General features: G+C 39.5%; 1 protein-coding gene across 2 annotated transcripts in view; it reads left to right on the plus strand.

The window, feature by feature from the left end:
- The window catches only part of LOC123774193 (flotillin-1), a 156,223-nt gene that overhangs the window by 27,968 nt on the left and 112,103 nt on the right, over positions 1 to 16,152 (plus strand). For both annotated transcript variants that reach the window (XM_045768339.2, XM_069312679.1), the window contains exon 2: positions 4,426 to 4,501. In XM_045768339.2, coding sequence (XP_045624295.2) covers positions 4,426 to 4,501 — 76 coding nt within the window. The remainder of the gene's footprint in view (positions 1 to 4,425; positions 4,502 to 16,152) is intronic.

A 16,152-nucleotide genomic window follows, 5' to 3' on the forward strand; every position in this document is an offset into this window, starting at 1 on the left:
TTATTCTTTCCATTAAACAGTTGAAGAGAAGAGGGCTAAGAATACCTCCTTGCGGTGTACCATTTTCATGTCTTTTGTACTCAGAGACTGTGCCATGAAGTTTTACTCTTGCTTCTCTGTTTATGAGACAGTTTTTGGTCCAGGAGAGCAGGTTGCCTTTGACCTCTTTGTCAATGAGGCAGCAGAGAATAGCTGGGGCGCTAGCCAGTTCAAAGGCTTTTTCGAGGTCCAGGAATATCAGCATTCCTGGTCTGTCATTCAAGTGGGCTAACAGAGTTATAATACATTCCACTGTGCCAACCCCTCTTCTATAGGCATACATATCATGGTGCAGTTTAGGCATTTTCCACTCCAGTCTGTTGAGTGCCATTCTGTCAGCCGTCTTGGCTGCACAGCTTTGGAGAGAGATGGGCCTGGGATTAGCTGGATCTTTGGGTTTTGGGATCGGCACTATGTCTGCTCTATTCCAAGCAGAAGGTCTAGTTTGAGAAGTCCAGGCTAAATTAATTAACCTTAGGTATGCAGCGTCTCCCTCTGGGCCGAGGTTTCTAATCATTTTATAGGTTATTTTGTCGGCTCCAGGGGATGTATCTTTGGAGTTTTTCTTAGCCCGATTGAGCTCATCCAGTGTGAAGGGGGCATTAGTGTCAGAGACTTCTTCACATGCTGTAAGGATTTTGTGCCACCTTTCTTCCTCTAGTCCGGTCTGTACTGCTAATACATCTGGTGGAAGTTGATTGCTGGCTGCTCTCTCTGCAAACCTGGTTGCCAGTACTTCGGCTTCCTGTTGAGGATCTTTGGGGTGTGGAGCTTTAGGTGTTTTATTCCTTAATTGCTTAAAACTGCAGACCAATAAAGTATTGGAATTTATTAAATTGTGTATAAATGACAATTATTTTAGTTTTAATGGAAAATTTTTCAAACAAACATTTGGTATGGCGATGGGCAATCCCCTGTCCCCAGTTTTAAGCAATTTGTATATGGAATTCTTTGAAACAAAAATCTTATCCAGGATTATCCCGGCTAATGTGGTTTGGTATAGGTATGTTGATGATATTTTGTGCTTATGGCCGTGTGACAAAGACCAGATAGTTTTTCTTAATGAACTCAATTCTTTGGTACCTTCAATAAAATTCACTTGTGAGACTGAGGAGAATGGTACTCTTCCGTTTTTGGACATTATGATTCATAGAGTCACTAGAAAGTTCAAATTTAATGTGTATAGGAAACCTACCAACGTGGGGTCGTATGTTCATTTTTATTCGAATCATCATAGTAAAGTTAAACAGGCAGTATTTTCAGGAATGTTTCTACGAGCTTTGAGGGTTTGCAGCCCTGAGTTTTTTGATGAAGAGATTGCTAAAATATATGAAATTGGGAAGAGTCTACAATATCCTAAGAGGTTTTTGGATTTCTCGTTTGTACAAGCCAAGCGTACGTTTTATAATCACGTCCCTAAAGCGAAACCAAAAATTACTAACTCATTGGTGGTACCTTATGCGAGTGGACTTGAAAAATTGTCTCTGATTTTTAAGAAACTTAATATAAATTTGGTGTTCACTAATAGTACGATCAAATCCAATTTAATAAAAAACTCCCCTGATACAGCAGGTTGTGTGTATTCGATTCCCTGCAATGATTGTGATTCTGTGTACCTTGGACAAACAGGAAAGTCCTTACAATTGCGGTTGTCACAACATGCTTATAGTATTAGAACTGCCCAAACGTCTAATGCATTGTATCTACATACGAGTTTATGCGATCACAATATTAACTGGAATGGGGCAAAAAGCATTACCAATTGTGGGGATTTCGTGGAACGGAATTTGATTGAGTCTGCTCTAATCAGTGTCCAAATCTTCTTAATGTCAGTACTGGAATGTACAAACTTGATCCATTTTTAAGTTATAATATTGCACAACAGTTAAGAAACAACTCTGATAGAGAGGCTTACAATGTCTCATTATAATTGTATATTCATATATTGTGTGTTCATGAGGCTTTTCTTTAATCTTTCATCCTTATTCTCTGACCGCTTAATCCTCTTTGACCATTCTAAGCTAAGCTATACCTGTTTTTGGTTAATTACACCTGACCAACCCTTGGGATGGGGTGGTCAGGTGTCGGCCTATATATCTTCCCCCCTTCTCCCTTCTCCTTAGTCAGTCTGGTGTTGACAAAGGCTTTAACAAAGCCGAAACGTTCACCTCATTTCATATTTCTCTGTGGATTTTCCGCATAAAATGATCAGTGTTTTGTGATCGTCAATTGCATATATATATATATATATATATATATATATATATATATATATATATATATATATATATATATATATATATATATATATATATTATATATATATATAATATATATATATATATTATATATATATAATATATATATATATATATATAATATTTATATATACACACACACACACACACACACACACACACCCTTTCGGTCATATCCAACAACATATGTTTACAAGAAAGACTGCTACCAAAATATACTAATTAATTTATATATATATATATATGTCGTACCTATTAGCCAGAACGCACTTCTCAGCCTACTATGCAAGGCCCGATTTGCCTAATAAGCCAAGTTTTCGTGAATTAATTGTTTTTCGACTACCTAACATACCTAACCTAACGTTTTCTGCTACCTAACCTAACCTAACCTATAAAGATAGGTTAGGTTAGGTAGGGCTGGTTAGGTTCGGTCATATATCTACGTTAATTTTAACTCCAATAAAAAAAAATTGACCTCATACATAATGAAATGGGTAGCTTTATCATTTCATAAGAAAAAAAAATAGAGAAAATATATTAATTCAGGAAAACTTGGCTTATTAGGCAAATCGGGCCATGCATTGTAGGCTGAGAAGTGCGTTCTGGCTACTAGGTACGACATATATATATATATATATATATATATATATATATATATATATATATATATATGTCGTACCTAGTAGCCAGAACTCACTTCTCAGCCTACTATTCAAGGCCCGATTTGCCTAATAAGCCAAGTTTTCCTGAATTAATATATTTTTTCTAATTTTTTTCTTATGAAATGATAAAGCAACCCTTTTCTCTATGTATGAGGTCAATTTTTTTTATTGGAGTTAAAATTAACGTAGATATATGACCGAACCTAACCAACCCTACCTAACCTAACCTAACCTATATTTATAGGTAAGGTTAGGTTAGGTAGCCAAAAAAAGCTAGGTTAGGTTAGGTAGGTTAGGTAGACGAAAAAACATTAATTCATGAAAACTTGGCTTATTAGGCAAATCGGGCCTTGAATAGTAGGCTGAGTAGTGCGTTCTGGCTATTAGGTACGACATATATATATATATATATATATATATATATATATATATATATATATATATATATATATATATATATATATATATATATATAATAATATGCAGGCAGTAAGTCAAAATAACGTGACTGAAAATTAGGCACCCCAGCCCACCCACACGCCTGAAAATAATGGAAGGACGAGGTTTCGAACCTTCCTGAAAGGACACGGCTTAATAATGGTTCAGGACGGACCGAAATGTTACTACCATAAAAAATAACGATTTTACCTTTGTTAAAAGGCGAGGCTATTGTGTGACGTGTTGGTAACCCTTCGTGTCGGCTCTGTTGTTATACATAATTGTTGCAAGACATTGCACCAGCATCAGTGTGCCACCCGTGCTTTTCTTCTAGGCTCATGTTATATTGGTGACATGGATATTTAGATCTGTAGTTACGCGTATTTTATTTATTTATTTTCGTGCTTTTAACGCTCCAAGCCTTCCTTTAAAAATTATAGTACCTGGAGCGACTATGGATTTTATGAAAAAAATGTTTAATATTGTACCCCACCGCTTTTTGTACTACTGACAAATGACATAAAAAAATGCAACAACCCAATTTAACCTCTCCTAGGCCTAATACGAAATTTTAGAGCTAACTTACAAAATAGTGAGAATAATTTACTACATATAAGTAGTGTACGAATAAACTGTTTATGGTACTGTTCACTTTATATTGTCAAGAAAAGTAAAGCTGAAACCCAAACTTAAATGTTTCAACGTGTATTAGTCAATACACGTCCTAATACAACATGTATTAGGCCTAAGATGGTTAAGTTAGTTTTATAAATGTTAATCTCTACATGGAAGAGATTAAATTTCGTTATGTTCTTCTTTGTGGCCTTTGCAAAATCAATAGCTTACGAAATTAACTTTTTGGGTGTATATGTGTATACTGCACCGACGCTCTATGTATATTAAGGCTAGGTTGAGACGCGCTCACTAACATGTAGCCTTGGCCCCGATAATGCTAATCATGTCATCACTCTCAGCCTTCATTATTTTGGTTTCTTGACAGACAGTAACCAAGACCTTAATTGTTGCAGGTGTTGGGTACAGCAAGCCGGCGATGGTGACGGGCGGCTGTCTAGTGGCCCTCCCCTGCATCCACACCTGGAAGAGGTACGTCACTAGGCTATTTTCTTCCATGGTTACTTTCCCTGTATCCATGGGTGAAGAGGTAGGACACTGGGCTATTTTCTTCCTTGGTTGCCGTCCTCGTATGCATAGGTCTAAAGAGGTAGGTCACTAGGCTATTTTCTTCCATGGTTACCTTCCCTGTATCCATGGGTGAAGAGGTAGGACACTGGGCTATTTTCTTCCTTGGTTGCCGTCCTTGTATGCATAGGTCTAAAGAGGTAGGTCCCTAGGCTATTTTCTTTCCTGGTTGCCTTCCTTGTATCCATAGGTAAAGAAGTAGATCACTCGGTTCTCTAGTGGCCTTACCCCTGCAGCCAAGGGGTAGGCGAGTTAATTCACACTCCGGGTGAGAGAGAATCTCAGTAGTGAATCATTCAAAACTTTTGTCTTAGGATCTTTGTTAAATCAGGGGCTGCATAAGTTTTCAATGCGTTTATTTGATTGTTAGGGTTGGTGTTAGGCATAAGGTCTATCCCTCTATGGAGGGTAAAGGCCTCCACTGGTCTTATCGACCAACCAACAACTATATATATGTCCTAAACATAGTCCAGGACCGGAGAAAACTCTGAAGTGTATATGGTCTGTGCGATGTTGTTTTCAGTTTGCATATTGTGAAGGTGTTCTATGGTGCTTAATTTAGCACCAGTCTGAGCATTAGGGTTGTTTGTGATTAGTTTCTTGGTGGGGGTATGCAGGCGTCAAGATGTCAAAAGGTACTATCTGCCAGGGTGAAAGGAAGTGCTGTACTCTTTCATCTGTATGTACATCGTGCAGTCCCATCATTTTAATAAGAGTGGTTGTTCTTTGAATCTATTTAGACTCGCTGGTTCCATTATGTATGTGTTCTAACAGTTCAACTGACACAATGTTGTTTTCGTTATCACGCAGAAGCTTTAGTCCCATCATAAGACTGATTTCAAATATTCTATCTCGAATGCTAGGCATATTTAATTCTTTCCACATATTAAGAATTCTGGTAGTTATTGGACAGCCAAGTATAATTCTGAATGCTTCATTTTGTATTTTTCCAGTCTATCAATACTTTTGCCATTTTCCAGGACTAAAACTGGTGCATGATAGACTATCAGAGACCTTACATATGCTAAGTACATCATTTTTGCTATTCTAATATTAACACCGTATTTAGCGACCACACCAATGATATGTACGCTCATAAACCCAATGTATCTTCTGATATATATATATATATATATATATATATATTTTATTAAATATGACCGAAAAAGTAAGATTAATAATTCTAACACGAATTTTCTCAATCTTTCGTACATTATGCTTCATTGTTGGAGGTAAATCAAAAATCACTTCTCCAAAATTCATTTTTATTTCTAGTCTGACGCGACACGGGCGCGTTTCGTAAAACTTATTACATTTTCAAAGACTTCACAAATACACAACTGATTAGAACTTGCGTTTCCCTGATTTTATATCTACATTTGAGTGGGGTGGGAAGGGTGATGTGGCATTACATTTGAGTAAGGTGGGAAGGATGATGTGGCATTAGAGGATATTAATAGGGTATTAAAAGTATCAACACAAGACAGAACACGAAACAATGGATATTGAATAGAAGTGTTTGTAGAAAGCCTATTGGTCCATATTTCTTGATGCTTCTATATTGGAGCGGAGTCTTGAGGTGGGTAGAATATAGTTGTGCAATAATTGGCTGTTGATTGCTGGTGTTGACTTCTTGATGTGTAGTGCCTCGCAAACGTCGAGCCGCCTGCTATCGCTGTATCTATCGATGATTTCTGTGTTGTTTACTAGGATTTCTCTGGCGATGGTTTGGTTATGGGAAGAGATTATATGTTCCTTAATGGAGCCCTGTTGTTTATGCATCGTTAAACGCCTAGAAAGAGATGTTGTTGTCTTGCCTATATACTGGGTTTTTTGGAGCTTACAGTCCCCAAGTGGGCATTTGAAGGCATAGACGACGTTAGTCTCTTTTAAAGCGTTCTGTTTCGTGTCTGGAGAGTTTCTCATGAGTAGGCTGGCCGTTTTTCTGGTTTTATAGTAAATCGTCAGTTGTATCCTCTGATTTTTGTCTGTAGGGATAACGTTTCTATTAACAATATCTTTCAGGACCCTTTCCTCTGTTTTATAAAACAGAGGAAAGGGTCCTGAAAGATATTGTTAATAGAAACGTTATCCCTACAGACAAAAATCAGAGGATACAACTGACGATTTACTATAAAACCAGAAAAACGGCCACCCTACTCATGAGAAACTCTCCAGACACGAAACAGAACGCTTTAAAAGAGACTAACGTCGTCTATGCCTTCAAATGCCCACTTGGGGACTGTAAGCTCCAAAAAACCCAGTATATAGGCAAGACAACAACATCTCTTTCTAGGCGTTTAACGATGCATAAACAACAGGGCTCCATTAAGGAACATATAATCTCTTCCCATAACCAAACCATCGCCAGAGAAATCCTAGTAAACAACACAGAAATCATCGATAGATACAGCGATAGCAGGCGGCTCGACGTTTGCGAGGCACTACACATCAAGAAGTCAACACCAGCAATCAACAGCCAATTATTGCACAACTATATTCTACCCACCTCAAGACTCCGCTCCAATATAGAAGCATCAAGAAATATGGACCAATAGGCTTTCTACAAACACTTCTATTCAATATCCATTGTTTCGTGTTCTGTCTTGTGTTGATACTTTTAATACCCTATTAATATCCTCTAATGCCACATCATCCTTCCCACCTTACTCAAATGTAATGCCACATCACCCTTCCCACCCCACTCAAATGTAGATATAAAATCAGGGAAACGCAAGTTCTAATCAGTTGTGTATTTGTGAAGTCTTTGAAAATGTAATAAGTTTTACGAAACGCGCCCGTGTCGCGTCAGACTAGAAATAAAAATGAATTTTGGAGAAGTGATTTTTGATTTACCTCCAACAGTGAAGCATAATGTACGAAAGATTGAGAAAATTCGTGTTAGAATTATTAATCTTACTTTTTCGGTCATATTTAATAAAATATGTCTACAGGAAAGACTGCTACCAAAATATACTAATATATATATATATATATATATATTATTAAATATGACCGAAAAAGTAAGATTAATAATTCTAACACGAATTTTCTCAATCTTTCGTACATTACGCTTCACTGTTGGAGGTAAATCAAAAATCACTTCTCCAAAATTCATTTTTATTTCTAGTCTGACGCGACACGGGCGCGTTTCGTAAAACTTATTACATTTTCAAAGACTTCACAAATACACAACTGATTAGAACTTACGTCTCTCTGATATTATATCTACATTTGAGTGAGGTGGGAAGGATGATGTGGCATTAACACAAGACAGAACAGGGGATATTAATAGGGTATTAAAAGTATCAACACAAGACAGAACAGAAAACAATGGGTATTGAATAGAAGTGTTTGTAGAAAGCCTATTGGTCCATATTTCTTGATGCTTCTATATTGGAGCGGAGTCTTGAGGTGGGTAGAATATAGTTGTGCAATAATTGGCTGTTGATTGCTGGTGTTGACTTCTTGATGTGTAGTGCCTCGCAAACGTCAAGCCGCCTGCTATCGCTGTATCTATCGATGACACAGAAAAACAACACAGAAATCATCGATAGATACAGCGATAGCAGGCGGCTTGACGTTTGCGAGGCACTACACATCAAGAAGTCAACACCAGCAATCAACAGCCAATTATTGCACAACTATATTCTACCCACCTCAAGACTCCGCTCCAATATAGAAGCATCAAGAAATATGGACCAATAGGCTTTCTACAAACACTTCTATTCAATACCCATTGTTTTCTGTTCTGTCTTGTGTTGATACTTTTAATACCCTATTAATATCCCCTGTTCTGTCTTGTGTTAATGCCACATCATCCTTCCCACCTCACTCAAATGTAGATATAATATCAGAGAGACGTAAGTTCTAATCAGTTGTGTATTTGTGAAGTCTTTGAAAATGTAATAAGTTTTACGAAACGCGCCCGTGTCGCGTCAGACTAGAAATAAAAATGAATTTTGGAGAAGTGATTTTTGATTTACCTCCAACAGTGAAGCGTAATGTACGAAAGATTGAGAAAATTCGTGTTAGAATTATTAATCTTACTTTTTCGGTCATATTTAATAATATATGTCTACAGGAAAGACTGCTACCAAAATATACTAATATATATATATATATATATATATATATATATTATATATATATATAATGCGAACAAGCCTGAATGATCCCCAGGACTATATGCAACTCAAAACTCACACCCCAGAAGTGACTCGAACCCATACTGCCAGGAGCACTCTGCTGCCGTACAGGATCCCTTAAACCGCTCAACCAACACGACCGGACAAAAGAGGATGGTAGCCGAGGTTATTTCCATCCCCCCGCCAGCACACGGTTGGTAATCTTGGGCATGGTATTTTATCAAATCACCTCATTCTTTGGGGCACACGTGAGGAACACAATTACCAATCGAGTGCCAGTGGGGTGATGGAAATACCCTCGACTACCATCCTCTTTTGTCCGGTCGTGTTGGTCGAGCGGTTAAGGGATCCTGTATGCCAGCAGAGTGCTCCTGGCAGTATGGGTTCGAGTCACTTCTGGGGTGTGAGTTTTCACCTTATATATATATATATATATATATATATATATATATATATATATATATATATATATATATATATATATATATATATATATATATATATGTCGTACCTAGTAGCCAGAACGCACTTCTCAGCCTACTATACAAGGCCCGATTTGCCTAATAAGCCAAGTTTTCCTGAATTAATATATTTTTTCTAATTTTTTTCTTATGAAATGATAAAGCTACCCATTTCATTATGTATGAGGTCAATTTTTTTTTATTGGAGTTAAAATTAACGTAGATATATGACGGAACCTAACCAACCCTACCTAACCTAACCTAACCTATCTTTATAGGTTAGGTTAGGTTAGGTAGCCGAAAAAGTTAGGTTAGGTTAGGTTAGGTAGGTTAGGTAGTCGGAAAACAATTAATTCATGAAAACTTGGCTTATTAGGCAAATCGGGCCTTGCATAGTAGGCCTAGAAGTGCATTCTGGCTACTAGGTACGACATATATATATATATATATATATATATATATATATATATATATATGTCGTACCTAGTAGCCAGAACGCACTTCTCAGCCTACTATGCAAGGCCCGATTTGCCTAATAAGCCAAGTTTTACTGAGTTAATATATTTTCTCTAATTTTTTTCTTATGAAATGATAAAGCTACCCATTTCATTATGTACGAGGTCTTTTTTTTATTGGAGTTAAAATTAACGTAGATATATGACCGAACCTAACCAACCCTACCTAAGCTAACCTAACCTATCTTTATAGGTTAGGTTAGGTTTGGTAGCCGAAAAAGTTAGGTTAGGTTAGGTAGGTTAGGTAGTCGAAAAAACATTAATTCATGAAAACTTGGCTTATTAGGCAAATCGGGCCTTGCATAGTAGGCTGAGAAGTGCGTTCTGGCTACAAGGTACGACATATATATATATATATATATATATATATATATATATATATATATATATATATATATATATATATATATATATATATATATAATGTGTGTGTGTGTGTGCGCGTATATGTGTATGGGTATGTGTGTGTGTGTGTCACTGAATATGACAGCATATTCTGTATTATCTATCTTCTGTTAATACAGAAGATATTAACTGTATTAACCATTAACTGTGAACTACTGAACCCTGAAACAACAACACAAAACTCGTGTAGAAACAAAGACACTCCGTAAGTTAACAGCCCTAAACGGTGGACAGTTAAAGATCCCTTGTCCTAAAGATGGCTACATTAACCTGACTTCTTATGATCTTACCCAGGACCAACGAGACCTCTTAAGTCTTGGTCTAAATTGTCAATTAATATCTAAACCAAAGATGCATAAAAACGTATGGAAATCGAAATGCTTCTGGGCGACTTCCATAAGCTAGAAGACAACAAAAATGTCATCACCACTGACACAGTTCACGCTGAACTACTAACAGAAGCCAGGGAAAAAACGAGGAACATACTTGTCGACAATCTTAACCCCACGACTCAAAGAAGCAGCGAAACAACTAAAAAAACTGGAAGATGTAACAATAAGAAAAGCCGACAAGACAGCAGCAAATGTGTTGATTTCTACCCTAGAATACATGAATAAAATTAGTGACATCCTTTGTGATGACACTAAATTTCAACGAATCACGAGGAACCCCGTAGAAGACCTTAAACGGAAAGTGAACAAAACTATTACCGCAATCAATGCAAAAAATGCAGTGTTCATTTCGCTAAACTCCAGGGCGACTATGGCTTAGGACATGCTTATGACAATATTAAGACACACAAACCAGGTAACCCACTATGTCCAATAATCAGCCAAATACCAACTCCAACCTATCATCTCGCAAAAAAACTTAACGGACTGCTAACTCCTTACACTCCATGCAACTCTAGTCTACAATTGTCAGCAGATTTCTTAGAATTAGTCAAAACTACACAGCCCGATGGAATCATTGCTTCCCTGGACGTCGAATCCCTATTTACCAACGTCCCAGTCGACACAACCATAGAAATGATATTGGACAGAGTATACAGAGACGAGAGCACCCCTAAATTAGACATACCCGAGCCTCACTTGAAGAGCCTTCTTCAGGAATGTACAAAGGAAGCCCCTTTCATCAGTCCACAAGGAGACATGTATTTACAAATAGACGGAGTAGCAATGGGCTCCCCCTTAGGAGTTTTATTTGCTAATTTTTATATGGGAACCATCGAAGATAGGGTCTTCAGTAGCAGACAAAAACCAACTGTATACTGCCGTTATGTAGATGACATATTCGTAATAGTAAAAGACTCAGATGAACTAATTGACCTAAAAAGACACCTAGAAAGAGAGTCAGTACTCCGATTTACACATGAAAATAGTGAAAATAACAGTCTGCCATTCTTGGATGTACTAATAACAAAAACAGGAACCTCTTTAAGCACCAACGTATATACCAAGCCCACCAACATAGGATTATGCCTGAACGGTAGAAGTGAGTGCCCCCAAAGATACAAAGCCAGTGTTCTCAATGCTTATATTCGTCGAGCGCTTACCCACTGCTCTGAATGGAGCAATGTGAGTAGAGAGTTTGAAAGAATAACTCAGGTATTGGCGAACAATGGATATAGCAACGCGGAAATAAACGCTGCTATAAGAAGACACTTGGACCGTTGGTATAATTCAGAACCTAGAACAGAAACCACAACACCCCCAATAAAATTATATTACAAATCAACTATGCACAGTGAACATAAAAAAGAAGAAAGAATAATGAAATAAATAATCCATAAAGGAGTAAAAAGCACTACTCCTAACCAAAACATAGACCTGATCATATTCTATAAAACAAAGAAGACTACCGACCTCCTTATTAAAAACAGCCCGAAGCCGACGGAGAACCCTTTACAGCAGTCAAGCGTTGTATACATGTACACTTGCCCCCATGAAGGATGTAACCTTCAATCTAAGTACATAGGTATGACGTCGACCAAGCTGACGAGGCGTTTGACCTGTCATCTTCAATCCGGTGCCCCCAGGAAATCACATGAAACAAGCCCATGACATCAACCTAACAAGAGAAATGCTGAATAAAAACACCCGTATAATAAACAAAACCCAAGATGTAAGAAGATAACAAATTCTTGAAGCAATCCACATAAAAATAGAACAACCTACCATGAATACTTAAATCACGGAACTATTCACTCTACCCACCATGAGAGTAGGAGCAAGACCAGAACGTGAAAATGCCAGCATAGAAGATACTACTCAAGAAACAGCGCCCACTACCCTTGATCAATCTTTGTGTGTACCCTATTTAGCCTTCTGTTCCTCAGCTTCTTGTCTCCCTACTCTTTACCCCTATGTTTACCCTAGGGTATCCCCACTGTTTACACCTGACCCCATTGTTCGATCCATATATATTCACCTAATGAACTAGTATAACTGGGTCGTCATGGAGTGGCTTGTCCTGTTAGCCTTATTCACGTGATGCCACTCGCCGTCACTTTCAGAACTAGTATCCATTATCGATGGTCTTTTCCTTAATTCCATTAAGGAAAAGGCCCATTAATCTCTCCAGCTTCTCCAGCTCTCCCAGCGCCTCAGACTAGATCTACGCTTCCAATCTTCAAAGTGCAGCACACGGAAGGTAAGTCTTCCTACGCTACTGTAGTGGACCTGGAAAAAGAGTACCCCCAGCTCCAGGTCAGAGCAAAACCTAATCTCAAAGGAGAATATATTCTGAGGCCTAAAGACGAGTCGGCCGCTACGATTCTAAAAAATTACGCAAAATGTGAGAAACTGAAACCAGAGGATAAATTAAGTAAAATCATTGTCCTCCACTATCCCTTGCATATGGCCCTTGGCCATCTCGAAAAGCTGAACTATGTGGTGTCAGCAGAGAGATGCCAAGTACGAACCACAAAACAGGAAACTCGACAAGTCCTTCTCACAGTAAGAGGACGGATCCCGGAGAAACTTGACCTTGGAATCTGGGGCGTGTTCCAACACAGGCCTTACACCCCAGAACCCCTAAGATGCTTTAGATGTCAGAGATTTGGGCATCACAAAGATGGCTGCCAACGCCCAGTGAGGTGCGGAGTCTGCAGCCAGCCCCATGATACAAAAACATGTATTGATAAATTCAAGGCAAACCACCCTGTTCAGGCAAAATGCCCAAATTGTTCCAAGGCACATCATGCCTGGAACTTGAAATGCCCTGAAAGGCTCAAAAGGCTTCAAACGAACCCCACCACGCCTACAGCGGAGCCGAAACCCCCACCAAAACGAATACCAGCTCCCATGCCCACTAAAACCGCGTGGGGTCTACCCATTCAGGAAGAGGGGGCACACGGCCCTTCACCATCGGCCATGGTGAAGGGTGAGAAGACAGTACAGGACAAAAAGAAAGATGGAGGACACAAGAATCATGTTCAAAGCATTCGGCCTCCCATTTCATCCAGCAAGCACACTGGGGCCAATAGGAGTAGCAATTCCAGTGTCAAAGTTACCACCGAGAAGGGTCTAAAAGCTACTAGGCCCCAAACCCGCTCAACATTAAATAGTGCTCCCACTGAACTGGACGCTCTCTGGCCAATGCTCAAAACTTTGTTCACTGAGTTGATCGAAAGTCTGCTGTCTTCACATGTAATCAAGCAAACCACAGAGACTCTGAAGACAATTGAGCACAAGCTCAACAAATTCGAAGATGTAATATCCACACCGTCAAGACAGCAGGGCAGGAGACACCCCCATAAAAAACAGATAGTGTCCAGCTCGTCGGAAAGCGACATTGATGAGTCAATTTCAGGTCCACTAAGAACCTATACAACAATTGCAACTTCCATGGCGTGTTCATCAGACTCCATGGATACCATGGAATTATCAGCAAATTCCAAAAACCTAGAGGTCTAAAGATCCTGCAATGGAATGCGCAAGGACTGCACACTAAATTGCAACACTTGCAATGCATAGCAGCAACCAAGGGCATAGACATCCTGATACTACAGGAGAGCTTGCTTCGAGCCGGATTAGAACCTAAAATCTCAGGCTATCGAGGCTTCTTCCTTCCATGGATCAATGGGCAATCCAGGGGATGTGCAATCTATGTAAAATGTGACCTGATCTCCAAATCCATAACCAGCCCACCCAATTGTGGAGCAGGGACAGAGGTAATGGGAGTCACCATTGAGCTAAGACACGACAAACTTGAAGTGTTCAATGTGTACAGGTCTCCACAAGCCGAAATGGATCTCTCTGTGTTATTTGGACACGCGACAACAACAAACACAATCATTTGTGGAGATTTTAATGCCCATCATCGATTGCCACTGGGCTCGAACAGAACAAATGAAGCCGGCATACACATTACACATCTACTGGACCAGCTTCCAGAAATACAAATCCTAAACAAGAATGAACCTACCCACATCCAAGGAGGCAGATTAGACCTAACCTTCGTTTCAGCCTCCCTAAGAGATGCAGCAACATGGTCAGTTGAGCCCAGACTCACAAGCGACCACTATGGGGTCCAAATTGATCTTCAGTTAGACCTACCCACCCCACCTCCGCCTCCATCTGAAGCCTGGAACTTTGCTTTAGCAAACTGGGACCGATTTCAAAACCTCATTTCAAAGTGGCAAAGAAACTATGATCTTCCCGAAGACATTAATCAGGCAGAACAGAATTTGTCAAAGCGATTCAAAGTGCAGCCAACCACTCAATCCCACTGAAAAAACAGTCCACCGGACACCATAAAGATCATTGGTACTATTGCGAACGTGTCAAAGAACTCAACCATAGACTCAATAGAACAAGAAAGCTATACAAAAAGCAGCCAAGTGACCGCAACAGGATCTTACTTTGTGAGGTCAAGGAACATGTACACCGAGAGACCAGACAAATAAAAGAACAAAAGTGGCTGGAATGGTGTTCACACCTGAATGAACACACCTCTCTCGGAGAGATGTGGCAGCAAATTCACCGAGCCAAAGGGAATAAAACACCTAAAGCTCCACACCCCAAGGATCCTCAACAGGAAGCCGAAGTACTGGCAACCAGGTTTGCAGAGAGAGCAGCCAGCAATCAACTTCCACCAGATGTATTAGCAGTACAGACCGGACTAGAGGAAGAAAGGTGGCACAGAATCCTTACAGCATGTGAAGAAGTCTCTGACACAAATGCCCCCTTCACACTGGATGAGCTCAATCGGGCTAAGAAAAACTCCAAGGATACATCCCCTGGAGCCGACAAAATAACCTATAAAATGATTAGATACCTCGGCCCAGAGGGAGACGCTGCATACCTAAGGTTAATTAATTTAGCCTGGACTTCTCAAACTAGACCTTCTGCTTGGAATAGAGCAGACATAGTGCCGATCCCAAAACCCAAAGATCCATCTAATCCCAGGCCCATCTCTCTCCAAAGCTGTGCAGCCAAGACGGCTGACAGAATGGCACTCAACAGACTGGAATGGAAAATGACTAAACTGCACTATGATATGTATGCCTATAGAAGAGGGGTTGGCACAGTGGAATGTATTACAACTCTGTTAGCCCACTTGAATGACAGACCAGGAATGCTGATATTCCTGGACCTCGAAAAAGCCTTTGAACTGGCTAGCGCCCCAGCTATTCTCCGCTGCCTCATTGACAAAGAGGTCAGAGGCAACCTGCTCTCCTGGACCAAAAACTGTCTCATAAACAGAGAAGCAAGAGTAAAACTTCATGGCACAGTCTCTGAGTACAAACGACATGAAAATGGTACACAGCAAGGAGGTATTCTCAGCCCTCTTCTCTTCAACTGTTTAATGGAAAGAATCATGAGGTTGAAACTCCCACATCACTGCAGGCTGCTAAACTACGCGGACGACTTTGTCATCATCATAAAAGGAAGGGATGCGGCGCGCCTTGCATCCAAATGCTTAGACTGCATCAGTAAAGAGGAAAAACAGATTGGGATCAAACTCAACCCCTCAAAGTCAAAGGCCATGCCCATAAAAATAGCGAAGCCCAACATCCAACT

The sequence above is a fragment of the Procambarus clarkii genome, chromosome 73 (assembly GCF_040958095.1).
Source record: "Procambarus clarkii isolate CNS0578487 chromosome 73, FALCON_Pclarkii_2.0, whole genome shotgun sequence".
Lineage (NCBI taxonomy): Eukaryota > Metazoa > Arthropoda > Malacostraca > Decapoda > Cambaridae > Procambarus > Procambarus clarkii.